Source organism: Apis laboriosa, unplaced genomic scaffold, assembly GCF_014066325.1.
Source record: "Apis laboriosa isolate Shangri-la unplaced genomic scaffold, ASM1406632v1 scaffold28_cov147, whole genome shotgun sequence".
NCBI classification, from domain to species: Eukaryota; Metazoa; Arthropoda; class Insecta; order Hymenoptera; family Apidae; genus Apis; species Apis laboriosa.
This window is the reverse complement of record NW_025222687.1, coordinates 1,160,595-1,176,409: the sequence shown is the minus strand read 5'-3', so window position 1 is coordinate 1,176,409 and position 15,815 is coordinate 1,160,595. Positions and strand designations below refer to the sequence as shown.

The window sequence follows — 15,815 nt, the reverse complement described above, 5'->3', positions numbered from 1 at the left end:
GAGAGAGAGAGATCGGTGGATTCCTCCCCTTCCCCCTCGAATCAACGAGTTGGAAACCTCGCGATGGGAAAAAATCTGGAAATCGCTTCATCCATCCGGCCAATTTTCCGCGATAACGTTGGATTTCGTGGATTCCATCATTCCCCCATCCCCCCACCCTCAATTCAGATGCAAATTATCGCTCGTCACCCTCCTCTCCCTCCATATTCCTTCCTATCTCCCTCTTTCTTTCGGGGAAAGGGGAAGGTGTCTTCCTCTTATCGATTCGAGATCCAACTCGACTCGAATAATGGGATGTATCCATTTGGATTTGATTTTTTTATCATTCATTTCCAGGTGAAAATTAAGGGACAGGGTTGCGATATAATTTGACTAAGATAAAGAATGTGATATATTGAAGCAGAAGATTGCAAGTTTATAATTTTGGAACTTTATCCATTTTTAAGCGTTCTCTAAAAACACGAGGCATATATACACTCGTATAACATTAGAATTTTCTAACGAAATTGCGCCGATCCCTTCAATTAAAAATCCGCATCCCAATCTTGTTAAAGCGTTGTTAACAATAAGGGACATCGCGAGTAAGATCGTTCACCGTTCGTCCACAGGGCTAATTTCTCTTTATCCGGCAATTGGAAGGGCGAAAGAAGTCTTGGGGGGAGAGGAAGATAAGGGCGGAAACGGGGCTTTCGTGATCGTGAGAACGGGGAGATTTCGCGGTTAACGAACTTCCAACGCGGGAGAAATCCGGGAGATAAGCGGAGGGAGTTGGTGGAAAATGGTCCCGGAACGACAATAAAGCGTCGTCGAAATTCTGGATTCGCGTGCGCCTTACGCATCGACGATAATTAGACATCTATCTCGCCAATTTCGAGGGGGAATTGGACGAATTTTGTTGTGATATTCGTCCTTGTTGTTTGCGATCGAGGCGAAGATAATGGAAATCCATTTTTCTTTTCTACGTTTTGTAGATTGTTTATTAATATATTTGCATCCTGTGCGCGCTATTTTTTCGATATTATCATACAAATTGCAAAGGGAAAAATTGCTTGGAATTACTTCGCTAATTTCCAATGTTTCCGTATCTTTCAGACGCTCCATACGTATATAACTGTATGCATCGATTATTTCAAATACATCATAACGAAACGATTGATAAAGAAAAACACGTATGCATTGACTATTTTAAATATGTTATAACGAAACAATTAATTTAGATCGCTCTTGTTATCGTCGATATATTAAGAAAAGTATGTAGGCAATTTTGTCATTAGTATATATTTTATGCTTGAGAAAAATTGCTCAAAGTTATTTCGAACTAAGAGACATGCATCGAGCATTTCAAATAATGAAACGATTGATTTAGATTTTATTATTGTCTATATAGAAAGAAAAATATGTAGATGACAAGTTTTGTCATTAGTATATATGTTCCATTTTTATACTTATCAAAAATCTCAAGAAATTGCTCGAAATTACTTCAAACGCTCTATGTATATCTTTATACGATAATTGGTAAGTAACTATATAAATCGATTTCAAATACCTTATAACGTAATTGATTTAGATAAAGAAAAATACGTAGACGACAGGTTTTGAAAGTAGTAATTTCCAATTTCGGTAATTTCCAATATAGATACGACTATTTTAAATACGTCATAATGAAACAATTAATTTAGATCGCTCTTGTTATCGTCAATATATATAAACAAAAATACATAGACAACAAATTTTATCATTTTTAACATACATTTTATGCTTACCAAAAATTGTTCGAAATTATTTAAGTGACACGTTATATATCCACTATTTCAAATATACGTCATAACGTAACGATCGATTTAAACCGCTCTTGTCATCGTCAATACAACAAAGAAAAATAGATAACAAGTTCTCCTGCATACAGTATATACCCAACCGTTCCTCCTTACACTTGTCAAGAATCTTTAACCATCACGTATGCGTTAAGACGAACGAGAAATTTAAAATGAGATAGTTCTTTATAAAAACGCGCAATCCTTATCTCCTCCCCCCTCTCGCCACAAATTAATACGAAATTCATCGCAACCGAGGCAACGAGAGCAACGACAAGTCGTCGTTCCTCGGGCCGCGGTGTCGTGGGGAGAGGAGCGGGAGAAGAGAAGGGAGGGAGGGGAGGTGTATTTCCACCGTTTATTTCCTCGGCGATGCTCGTTTCATCGAGGGGAGAGGGGGGCAGGAGCGGTTGTCCGGTCTCCTTGGTGACCGAAGGGAAACGCAAAACCGAACCGCGCCACCACACACCGCGCGCGCGCTTCGTATCGCCCATCCTCCGTTTCTGCTCTCTGTTTGTATTTCATATTGATAGAGTATTGATACACCCCTTTCCTCTCTATCATAACCTCCTCCTCCTCCTCCTCCTCCTCCTCCGTCGTGACGAGGCTCGCCATCCCCCCTCCCCCCTCGAATCCCGTAGCAGCGTAAACGTAAACGAGCATGCCGTTTTAGTTAACGTTTCGAGGCAGGGTCACGTGTTTACTTTGTTCCACGTTGTTGCACCTCGCTAATGGCGAGCCAGAACGATCTCCGCGCCGAATGGGTTCTCTTTCTGTTTCGGGAGAACGAGATGGAAGAAGAGGAATAGAAGAAAAGAGGAAGGGAAGAGGTAACGTGTGTGTATATATATATGTGTATATATACATATGTATGTAAGGTCAAATCTTCGTCCGTTGGTGTTTTCTTTTTTTTGAAGGTTATAATAAATATTCCAGGTTTGGAATAGCGAGGATAATTTGGTCTGGAAATAGAAAGGAAGAAACGGGTGGAAAATCCACTACCCGTTTCTTTTCGCGAGACGGGATCATATTATTATTATTATTATTTCGTTGCGGTGGTGTTACATACGTACGTACGTACCGGGTGTCCGGCGAGACTCTGCCAGGAGAACTCGAGATCGGCGATGTTGGCCGGGACGGGAACGACGAAGTTCATTGCGTACGTGTTAACCACTCCTTCCCTCACGTAGTACAACTCGGCCTTCAGCCCTGAAAAAAAAAAAGTAAAACAAATTACGACGTCGGTTATCGATCGTAGGCTGGCCGATGATCAATTATGGAAAAGGCGGTACGAGTTGAAAGTCTTCCTTTCTGCTCGTCTTTCCAACGATCGTGCGCCACGTGTAAACGTCTCCCTTCATCGTAGAGAGAGGGGAGAGGGACATTGACCAGAATATCGTTTAACACACGCGCGAGCGAAAAACTAATCGTCGATTCGACGATTTATATCCCGACTTTGATAAATGTCCCTTCGTCGCATAGCTCCGATAATATAAAAATATCCAACCGATAGCGACTTCGTACTCGTCCCGTAAATCCGTAATCCTTCGAGAACGTGGAATCAATTTTTGTTTTTCGATAAGAATCAGAAAAAAAAGAAAAGAAAAAAAAAGGGAAACAGAATATTGAATTTTTATCGAAAAATCATAAAGCTGAATCGTGGAATAAGGAAACGTGTTTGATTACGAATATACGAATATTCCATCTTTCGCGATGACGAAAAATATCCAAATATAATTCGCGTCAACGCTCGAATATTAATCACAAATGTCCGGAAAGGAGCGACAAATCGTCAACAGTTTCACCATCTGGCGGAGCCAGCGCGAGTTAACACCGTGACGTGTAATTACGCGAGAGAGGAGGGGGGGGCAAATAATCCATTCAAAACTTGGCCGAGCTCAATTTTCAGTTTCCTGGGCGGTAATTATCCAAGGCAAGGGATACCGAGTTACATTTAATCTACGTCTCATTTTATCCTTAATCCTTAGTTACAACAACGTTGTTCCGCAAGGATTCCGACCCCCGAGACACCTTGACACTATCGCTTCCCTAACAATCCGCTTCTGGCTCCAAACTTATCCACCGATTACGTTTGCGCGACAAGATCCGAATCTCGATGGTGTACGCGCACGGATAAGTAACCGTGGCTCCCTACTCGAGAGACATCTCTGTTACGTTACACGAAGTCGATTATAGGCGATTCGAATCGAACGTTACTCGATCTAACGAGTTAGTTTCTTCTGATCCCTCTTTCGTGTTTCTTATTTCTACTTTTATTATTGGATCTAAAACAAAAGAAAGAATCGCAAGTTAAATGAAGTTAAATGAAGCGAATCTCCTATTTTCTACTCCATGTTTTACATCGAACGTGTGAAAAAAGAATCGCGAATTGACTATTAATAAAATGAATCGTGTTAACTTCGAGTTAGAACTAAGTGAAATAAAGTAATCTGCTAGATTTACTACTATCTTTATTGCGCTTTTTATTCGATTTACGAACAATTTATATCGGTTTCTTATAAAAGGAGTTGCGAGTTGTGAAAGTGTGGTTATGCGAGCAAGTGGAGTAGCCGGTTTCGAGTCAGACGCGAAACGGTAGTAGGCGAAGGAAGTAGCGTACGTAAGTAAAAGTCGGGCATAATCCGAGGTATCGGTAACATTCTGAAAATTTAAAATTCGGCCAATTTTATAATATTCTTCTCGTTTGATAGGAAAAAAGAGATTATAATGTAGAATCTGCAGACGTGTTGGTTAAATTAATACAAAGTGATACATTCCCGTCGCACAATAGTGAGTCACACGCGTGTGTATCCCCAACTCAATTTGACGTCGTATCAGGCTTGCGATACAACGTCAATCTCTACACTGATTTAATTTAGCGCACTGTGCATTTCTAGAATCAGATTTACCGCCTCCCTTGCACAATGAAATTTCAATTAAAATTTAAATGGAACGTTTCCCAATATAAACGAATATTTTACGTCAAATCCAGATATTCTTATTAACGGTAAAAATATATATATATATATAGAACAATTTTCCAAAAATCTCCATCTAAATCATTTTTTCTTTTCTTTTCGCGTATAACGAAATATATCCAAATAAAATGATACGAATATTAAGAAATACATGATATAATCGATCTTTAAACGCAATATAATAAAAATTAACGATTATTCGATAACGAATCAAATATATTCAAACAAAATGAATCGACGAATCGAAAGTATACTCGATCCTCGAACGCGTTTCTCAATGTAGTCCAAATTAATTACGATTATTTTTAAGCAATTTTCCTTCAAGTTTGATAAGATACTTCATTTCTTATTCTAATGAAAAAAAAAAAAAAAAAAAAAGAAAAATAGAAGTGAAGATATAATGAAATTAAACTTTAAAGAATCGAAAGTATATCTTCTAATATAGTCCAGATTAAACTTTAACCTAGTCCAACCTAGTCCAGATTACTGTTTAAAAATATTTTCGAGCAATTTTCCTTCGACAAAATATCCCATCACTTTTCTCGATCCAAATCCTACGATTACTCCAGTGAAAAAAAAAAAAAGAAATGGAGATATATAATAAAATTAAACTTTAAAGTATCTGAAATTCGAGCAGTAATAGGTAAAAAGATGTGGAGTGGATTACACTCCAATATAATCCAAATTATTCCTTAACGAAAACGGTAAAAGTATTTTTAAACAATTTTCCTTCGAGTTTGACAAAATATCCCATCCATATGACTTTTCTCATTCCAACGAAAAAAAGAAAAAAGAAAAATACAAATAAAAATATAATAAAATTAAAGTACAAATTGAAAGTGTCGAATTCAAGTCTCGCGCAGTAGGCAAAAAGACGTGGAGTTTTAAATTAAATTCCAATATAGTCCAAATTAACAATATTCGTTTTTTAAACAATTCTTCGTATGACAAACTTTATCACTACTCTGGATCCAAATCCTACGACTTTTTCTACCGTTCCAACGAAAAGAAAGAAAAAAAGAAAAAGAAAGAAATAGTAGATATAATAAAATAAAATTAAACTTTAAAGCACGAATCGAAAGTACGAATACGTATCTTTCAATATAGTCCAGAATTATTATAGTCCAGAACGATTATTCTTTAAAAATATTTTCGAGCAATTTTCCTTCGTTCGACGAAATCCCCATCACTTTTTACGATCCTAATCCTACGACTTTTTCTACCGCTCCAACGAAAAAAAAAAAAAAAAGAAAAAAGAAACGGCGCGAAGTGGACTACATCCCAATATAACCCAAATTAATATGATATACTTTTTCAAATAATTGTCCTTCATTCGATGAAATATTTCACTTTTTACAATTCAAATCCTACGACTTTTTCTACCGCTCCAACGAAAAAGAAAAAAAGAAAAAGAAACGTAGATACAATATAATAAAATTAAACTTTAAATCACGAATCGAAAGTAAATATGTATCTGGAATTCGAGTCTCGCGCAATAGCTAAAAAGACGCGAAGTGGATTACGTCCCAAATACAACAATATACGTTTTCAAGCAATTCTCCTTCGTTCAACGAAATACCCCGTCACTTCTTTATTTTTTCTACTGCTGAAAAAAAAAAAAAAAAAAAAGAAACGGAGATATAATAAAATAAAATTAAACTTTAAATCACGAATCGAAAATACGAATACGTATCTCTCAATATAATCCAGATTAATGATTTTTCTTTAAAAATATTTTCCTTCGTTCGACAAATAAAAAATATCCCATCACTTCTCTCGATCCAAATCTTACTTTTTCTACGAAAAAAAAAAGATATAGTAAAGTAGATATAAATAAAATAATAAAATTAAACTTTAAATCTCGAAAGTACGAATACGTATCTCTCAATATAGACTAATGATTACTCTTTAAAAATATTTTCGAGCAATTTTCCTTCGTTCGACAAATAAAAAATAACCCATCACTTCTCTCGATCCAAATCCTACTTTTTCTACCGCTCCAACGAAAAAAAAAAAAAAAGAAACGTAGATAAGATATAATAAAATATAAGATATAATAAAAATATAATAAAATAAAATTAAACTTTAAATCACGAATCGAAAAATACGAATACGAATCTCTCAATATAATTCAGATTAACGATTACTCTTTAAAAATATTTTCGAGCAATTTTCCTTCGTTCGACAAAATATCCCATCACTTTTCTCGATCCAAATCCTACTTTTTCTACGAAAAAAAAAAAAAAAAAAAAAAAAANAAAAAAAAAAAAAAAGAAACGTAGATATAATAAAATAATAAAATTAAACTTTAAATCACGAATCGAAAGTACGAATACGTATCTCTCAATATATAATCCAGATTAATGATTTTTCTTTAAAAATATTTTCCTTCGTTCGACAAATAAAAAATATCCCATCACTTCTCTCGATCCAAATCCTACTTTTTCTACCAACGAAAAAAAAAAAAAAGAAACTTAGATATCATATAATAAAATTAAACTTCAAACCACTCGATCGTCGAAACTAACGAAACGCGTACCTAGCAAATTCTCGCGCAGAAGCGATAAGAAGACGCGGAGTGGATTACGCCCACGTCCCCGCCGCCATCAATCGGAATTGCTAATCCGAATTAAACGGTTCGCGTTGCCCCTTCGCGTTAACTTTGGCGAAATGCATCGGGACGATCCGAGCTGGGCGAAAGGGAGGGGAGAGAAAGGAGGAGGGGAGGGTCCCAGCGTTACACTCAAGACGCAACCGCTCCCTCCCTCCCTCCCTCCCTCGACATTAGCGTATCTTAGGCGAGGAGGGAGGGAGGCGCAAGGAGCTGCCCGTTCATACGGCAGACATGATTCTCTACTTAGCAGCGGGCGGAAGAGGCGGCCCATCGCAGACTCTCCATAAACCCATCTTTCCACCCTCTCTTCTTCCCCCCCTTTCCCTCTCCAGTCTCCAGTCCCGTGGGAGGGGGATGGATCACACCGTTCTCCCGATTTTTCATTTCTCGAAATATCGAGAGGCAAATTGATAGATCGCTATCTGACCCCGTCAGCTGTCAAATTCCCTGGATGGGAGTATTTATGGGGGAGGGGAGGGGAGAGGAGGGGATTCGATTGGTCGTCTCCCTTCTCGCGGGAGAAGAAGGATGTGCGTCCTCGCCTTTTTTTTTTTTAAAGGAATTATATTCGAAGAGAAGCGAAACGTTCGTGAATCGTGAAAATATGTCGGATTCTCGATTCCAAGATTAAGGGTAGATCGAAGATAAGTGGTTGAGAAATTTCCTTTGATAGATGTGTGTATATATGTTTACGAATTTGTGGAATTTTTAGATGGAGATATAAATGAAAACGATGTTTTTCGATGAGAAGCGTGGTTGAGAAATTTCCTTTTTTTGCTCCGTATATTTATCCGAATTTTTGCAATTTTTTAGATATAACACGATGTCTTTATGAAGCATAGTTGAGAGAATGAATTTTCTTTTCTTTGCTTCGTATATTTACGAATTTTTGGAATTTTTAGATAAAACACAATGTCTTTTCATACGAAGTATAGTTGAGAGAACGAAATTCCCTTTTCTTGCTCGATATATTTTTGAATTTTTGGAATTTTCAGATCCAACACGAATGAGAAAATTTTCGTCGACTTGAGCATCCTGCGAAATGAAAACGATGCCTTTCGATGAGAAACATGGTTGAGAGAGCGAAATTCCCTGTCTTTGTTCGGTATATTTACGAATTTTTTGGAATTTTCGAATCCAATACGAATGAACGATGCTTTTCGATGAGAAGCGTAGTTGAGAGAGCGAAATTCCCTTTCTTCGAAAATAGGAAATTTTTCGTCGACTTGAGCATCGTGAGAATCCTATCCAAATAAAAACGATGCCTTTGGATCGTATTTGCGAAATTGCCTTTCTTCTCTTTTTTGAAATTTTCAGAACACGAATGAACGATACCTTTCGATACGAGAGAGCGAAATTTCCTTTGCTATACATATTTTCGAATTTTTGGAATTTTCAGATCCAACACGAATCCGAAATTTTTCGTCGACTTGAGCATCGTGCGAATTCTATCGAAATAAAAACGATGCCTTTCGATACGAAGCGTAAGAAAACGAAATTCCTTTTCTTTGCTCGATATATTTACGAATTTTTGGAATTTTTCGTCGACTTCAGCAACGTGCGAGTCGTACAGAAATAAAAACGATGCCTTTCGATACGAAGCGTAAGAAAATTAAATTCCTTTTCTTTACTTTTTGCAATTTTCAGATCCAACACGAATGAACGATGCCTCTCGAAGCATAATTAAAACATCGAAATTCCCTATCTTCGTTCGTTATATTTCCGAATTTTTCCAACTTTCAGATCCAATACGAAGAATAGAATCGAAATAAGAACGAAATCAAAAGCACCAAAAACCTTACAGGATAAAATTCGTCTCTCTTAATTCCTTCAATCGATCCACTTGTTACTATTATATATATATATATATATATATCCGTACAACTTTATGGAATGAAGAGCCTTATCTTATTCCTCTTCCGTTAAATCCACCCGTTTCTATTAAGCTGCTCGACCCCCTTAAAGACAAACGGAACCCGGCCGCACGAGATAAAGGCGAAGCCTGGACAACAAGTTACCGTAATCCCTTAACGTTGACTTAACGCCATAACGTTTCATTTCTTACTCCTTCTCCCTCTCTCTCTTTCTCTCTCTCTCTGTCTTCGTCTCACTTAACGTACTCGCCTCGTTGAAATATCTCCTCGAGACGCTGCTTTCTAAGTCGCTTTTTTCACGCGCACTCCCCCCTCCTCCAGCCCACCTCGCGTTTACGTGCTCCGCATTGTTGCCAACGTTTCCGATACACGAGGCGATAAACCGACGTGTAAATATGTTGGACGATTCTAAATACGTGGCGAAGTTACGAAAGATGTGAAAGAAAGAAAGTTTTTCCTTTCTTTTTTTTTTCTTCTTTTCTCAAAAAGAACTCGATCGACAATTGTTAAATATTCGTTGCGTGTTTCGCGATAAATCAAAGTAAAGTTTTTTCTAATATAACGTTACGTTTCTTGTTCAAGTTCTCCTGTTCTGGAAATTCTTTTTTCAGAAAGAATTCGATCGACAATTGTTAAATATTCGTTCGGGATATTCGTTGCGTGTTTCGCGATAAATCAAAGTAAAGTTTTTTCTAATATAACGTTACGTTTCTTGTTCAAGTTCTCCTGTTCTGGAAATTCAAGATTTCGGGAAGAAAGTTCGAGAAGTGGATACGTTACGTGCTGGGAATGAAATGTCTTTGGATGCTCGAGGAGTATTTCGGAACGAGGCTTGTTATGACGAACAGAATGAACGTTGTTGTTATTTTTTTTTTTTCTACGATATCTTCGATATTTTCAAAATACCTTTTCAATTTTATTTTCCTAATTGTTCGAAATTCTTGTTTGCCAGAGATTTTTAATTTTTAATTATAGCTTCGAAAGTATTTTCAAAAGAAAAAAAATAAAAAATGATTGAAAAAGTATCGATTCTCAAACTTTTTATTATTTTCCACCTTTTCAAGATGCCTTTCCAGTCGAGATGATGGAGGAGGAATATGTTTTTAATTTGTAATCAAAAAAGATTTCGAGGATTTTTTATCCTGGTCCCTCGTTGCTCGAAATTTTTGTTTGTCGGCAGAGATTTTTAATCATAGTTTAATTATAGCTTCAAAACGTCAAGTTTTGCATAAAACTTCATTGAAAACTTCGAGGATGACGAGCATTATGTTCCATTTCAAACAGAAAAATACAGTCATTCTAAAATACACAGTCATTCTAAAATTTTCCATGATAAAAAACTCGTTAAAAATAAAGAGCCAATTATTGTTGAAACTTAAGAAGAAAGAAAAGGAAACAATTAAAAAAGTATTCTCAAACTTTTTTTTTTTTTCAAAAAAAGGAATCCTCAAAATCTTTGATTACAAATTAATCTTCTTCCTCCTCGCGACTTTAAACAACCTCGAAAAACTTAAAGAAAGAATAAGAAAAAGAAAAAGAACCGAACAATCGATCCCCAAAACTCGAAATTTCGAAATTTCAATCCAAGAAAACGACGTAGAGACCATTCTTGTCATAATCTGGACATAAATCGTTTCTCCTCGTAAATCCTTCCCTCCCCATTTTAAACTGCTTAAAATTACTCTCATGGGAGTGGAAGGAGGAGGAGGAGAGGAGGAGATATCCGATAACACGAAGCTTTCGTAGAAATTCATCGCGCGATTCATATTCCGCGAGAAAGACAGTCCATTTCGGGTTGGTGGTTCGCGCCTCGGCCAGATTTCACGATCCTCCTTCAACCCACCGTCACTTTTGCCCCTTTTCCCCATCCACACACTTGTACACATATATTCGTATATATTCTGAACATCTCCAACCCTTAAAGCTTGCCTTATCACTCTTCCCCTTGTGTGCTTCTCCACACGGATGGGAGAGGGGGAGGAGGAGGGAGAGGGGGAGGAGGTGTTTCGAAGGGGGTTGTCGCTGGCGTGATATCGAATTGCGTAGTCATACGTGAAGGCAGACGGATGCGGCGCACTGATCGCCCCCGAGGAAATTCAGATCGCGGCGTAGCTGTCCTAGAGATTTCGAGAGAGAAGGAGAGAAGAGAGAGAGAAAGATAACGAGAGAGAAGAAGAGAAGGAGAGAAGGAAAGAGAAGGAGAGGAGATAAAAGAGAGAAGGAGAGGGAAGGAGAAAGAACGAGAGAGGAGAGAGAAAGAGAGAGAGAAGGAGAGAACGAGAGAGGAGAGACAACGAGAGAGAAGGAGAGACAATGAGAAAGAACGAGAGAAAAGGAAAGAGGAGAGAGAAGGAGGGAAAACGAGAGAGAACGAAAGAGAAGAAGAGAGAATGAGAGAGAAAGAGAGACAACGAGAGAAAAGGAGACAACGAGAGAGAACGAGAGAGAAAGAGAGACAACGAGAGAAAAGGAGAGAATGAGAGAGAAGGAAAATGAATGAGAGAAAAGGAAAGAGGAGGAGAGAGAAGGAGAGACAACGAGAAAGGAAAGAGAAAAAGAGAGAGGAGAGAACGAGAAAGGAGAGACAACGAGAGAGAAGGAGAGAAAAGGAAAAAGAGAGAAGGAGGGAAAACGAGAGAGAAGGAGAGAGAGAACGAGAGAGAAGGAGAGAGAATGAGAGAGAAAGAGAGACAACGAGAGAAAAGGAGAGAACGAGAGAGAAGAGAGAACGAGAGAGAAAGAGAGACAACGAGAGAAAAGGAGAGAATGAGAGAGAAGGAAAATGAATGAGAGAAAAGGAAAGAGAAGGAGAGAGAAGGAGAGACAACGAGAGAGAAGAGAGAACGAGAGAGAAGGAGAGAGAGCCCTCTTCCGCTCGAGATTCGCGGATCGTAATCCGGATGAGGAGAGGGGAGGAGGAGGAAGAGGGGGAGGGAGATATTGAGTCGGTGGGAAAAGTAACGTCGGTTTCGGTTTCTCGAATGCGTGAATAGTCGATTTGACGATAGAATTCTGGAGAATAAACGGGTTGTTGTAACGCCCGGATTCTGTTTATTTTCTGTATTCTTCTGTACGAGAGTGCGTTTCACTACGATGTGAAAATGCGTATGGTTGTAATCGCGATCGAAGTTTATTATAATTGCAATCGAAAATTCGTTGTCACGTTTTTTTGTAGGAAATATTATTATTCGAGTTTTAGTTGAGCTCGTGTACGTATTGTGAGTTATCAGTTTCTTATTTAAACAGTGATAAATATTTTCAAGATTATTGTAAAGTCATGCTCCACAAAATTGTCTCTAAACTTGTAATATTTGATAGGAAATATTAATATTTGGAAACGTAGTTCTTATTTAAAAATTTAAACGTGATCTTTATAAATACTTTCAAAACTATTGTAAAGTCGAATAAAAATTGTGCTCCTCGATGCTCCACAAAATTATCTTTAAATTTGATATTTAACGGGAAATATTAATACTTGGAAACACGAATATTTCTTATTTAAAAATTTAAACTTGAATTTAAATTTGATCTTCATAAGTATTTATTAGAGAAGATTATTGCAAAATCGAATAAATATCATACTCTTCAAAATTATCTTTAAATTTGTGATATTTGATAGGAAATATTATTTGAATTCTACTAACTTAACGTATATTTATGTATGAGTTATTAATTTCTTACTTAAAAATTTAAACGTGATCTTCATAAATATTTTGAAAAATCGAATAAATGTAGGCATCAAACGTACCTTCGATGTTCTACAAAATTCTCTTTAAACTTGTAACATTTGACAGAAAACATTAATATTTGGAAACACGGTTTTTATTAAAAAAATTTTTTTTTTATTTTAAGAGTATTTTGAAAAATCGAATAAATATAGGCATCAAACGTGCCCTTCGATACTCTACAAAATTGTATATATATATATACTTTAGATACTCTAATATTTAATAGGAAATATTTCGAATCCCAACTAAGCTTCCACTATCAAAATACTAGCACGATGTATTTAGATTCATCTGGAAACGCGTTTCTTATTTAAAAATTTAAACGCGTATCTTCGAAAGCGTCGCAAAGTCGAATAAATATCAAAACATTCCTCCCCCCCCTCCCCTCCTTCGACGCTCTCTAAATGTACAATATTCAATCCACTATCACTCCGCAATGCAGTTCGCAGTTGTATAAAAATCCTCGTATCCTCTTCTTCTGAATTATTGCATAACCTTTTTTTCTAAATCTTTATTATATTCACAATCAATCAAAATCCACTCCCCCATCAATAACCAAAATAACTATCATAATTAAATAATTGTAAATTCCTTTCTACAACGATATCAATTAATCCTACAATTAATCTCAATCCTATAATTAATTCCATCACTTATACACTTACTTACAAAGAGCACGTTTGATGCCTATATTTATCCCATTTTTGAAAATACTTATTTAAGATCATAATTAATTTCACTAACAATTTAAGAAAACGCTTCCAGTCGCTCTACCTTTACGAAAATCCTTGTCCGTTCCAAAAAGAAAAAAAAAAAATCTCACAAAAATAACGCAAACAACACAATGTATATATCCTCCCCTCCTATACACAAAAACAAAAAGAAAAAAATTTATCTCCGATGCGAGAGCGAGAGCGATGTGAGCATCCATTTCCGCTCTGCAGGGATGCAGAAGGCCGATGAACAGGCGTGCGTTCGAAAAGCAGGGTCAGGAGGGGGCAAGGTAAACACATTAAGGACGCAACATCCCCTCCTCTTCGAAAAGGAAACATATCTTGGGAGTGGGGAGGGGCGATACGCTCGATTACGAGGGGAAATTCGAACCGTTTTGGGGGGGGCGGTGAAGAAAAAGTCCCCCCCCCCTTCTCTCCGCGGAATTAATCTCGCGTGTGTAAACTCTGTTTCCACACGCGGGGTTTCCTTTCGGTTCCCTGAGCGAGGGAGGGAGGGACGTCTCCCCTCCATCTGGAAACAAAACGTTACGATCTCGTTACTTTCGTTATGTTTGCACGGGGAATCCGAGAGTGGGACTCGTTAAGACAAAAGAGAAGGCTGGATATATGTATTTATTTGGAACAAGTTTTAGTTAATCTAATCTAAAATAACACGACAACTTTTTATAACACGATCGAACCATCTCTGGATGAAAAATCTTTGTACGTTTCCCTTTTATTATCACGTTTATATTCTTGATTTCGTCACGGTTATTGAATAAAATTATTAAATTAATTCTTAGACATCATTTGGATGCGGCAATTCGAAATATTTATTTATCTTTTTAAAATATTCGCGAATAGATTTTTAAACTTGTTTACGTGTAATCTTGTAAAACGTGGAATAATATATTATCGAATGGTTAGATTTTTATTATCTCAAATTGGATCGCGGATCGAACTACAGTTCGAGTTTGACAATCGTGGCGATAGAAATATTATTTTCAAAGTTTTTGTAAGCATGGAATACGGAATATTAGTTCGAGCGAGGATGATTTTTGTTATTGAATAACGAAAATAACGAAAAATTATTTTTATTCGTCAAAAAATGGACGATAGAGAGAAGGAAAATAGCGATGAGAATAATAAGAATAACAGACGGTGAATGTGAGAGCATGTTATTAGTTCAAGATGAATTTTTCGTTATTAAATAACGAAATTATTTGTATTCGTCAAAAAATCGGCGATAGAGAGAAGGAAAATAGCGATGAAAATAATAAGAGACGGTGAATGCGAGAGCACGTTATTGTAAGGTTTGCTTTCAATAAAATAAGAAAAATGAAAAACATCAAACATTTTATGGCGACACTTGCTCCAAGGATGCATCTTGATAATCACTTTATTATCAAAATATCCCTCGAAACAACGACATAGACTTTAATATTCCACAAATTTTTTTCTTTATACGTAAAGTAAAGATATTAAAATATAATATTAAAATATAAAAGTTTAACGCGTTAATTCGCGCGTGAAATCGTTTTAACTTGGCTAAGAAATTCATCGTGCGGGAAATCGTATGGAATTGTTAATTCGGCCGAGCGAGAAAAGTCTCGAATGCAAAGGTTTAATTTGAATATATCAGGCGTGCAAATAAGTTCTTTCCCTTTTCTTTTTCCAAATTCAAGATTTTATTTTAAATCGAGATAATCGAATGGATAGCGTTTGCCGATTTTTCTCATTAAAATTTCCAAATTTAAATTTTTGCACGTTCTATCCAACTGGCGCGCACACAAAACATTTCGATAACTTCGATACTCGATTTCCCGAACTACAAAAAATAAGCACTGGAAAAAAATTAAACTCTAGGAGCGCTCTTCTTAAATCTTTTCGTTACTATATACTACACAGTTACTATATAGTCCATCTTTCGGGCTACTGTGTCGCTTTGCACAAGACGCTGCGTACCGTTCGTGGCGCCATCTAGAAACAGTTTTTTTTAACCGTTTCGTTGCTACGGGCAACTATAATCGCTCTCCATAAAACGCCAATGACATATTACTGCCGATTACTGTCGCTCTGCACAAAACATCGCGT

The 15,815-nt window shown here is 36.8% G+C and overlaps 1 protein-coding gene across 4 annotated transcripts in view; it reads right to left on the bottom strand.

Annotated features, from left to right (window-relative positions):
• Window positions 1–15,815, bottom strand: part of LOC122714237 (tyrosine-protein kinase Drl-like) — a 99,724-nt gene that overhangs the window by 60,375 nt on the left and 23,534 nt on the right. For all 4 annotated transcript variants that reach the window (XM_043935419.1, XM_043935421.1, XM_043935422.1 and 1 more), the window contains one exon: window positions 2,896–3,023. In XM_043935419.1, coding sequence (XP_043791354.1) covers window positions 2,896–3,023 — 128 coding nt within the window. The remainder of the gene's footprint in view (window positions 1–2,895; window positions 3,024–15,815) is intronic.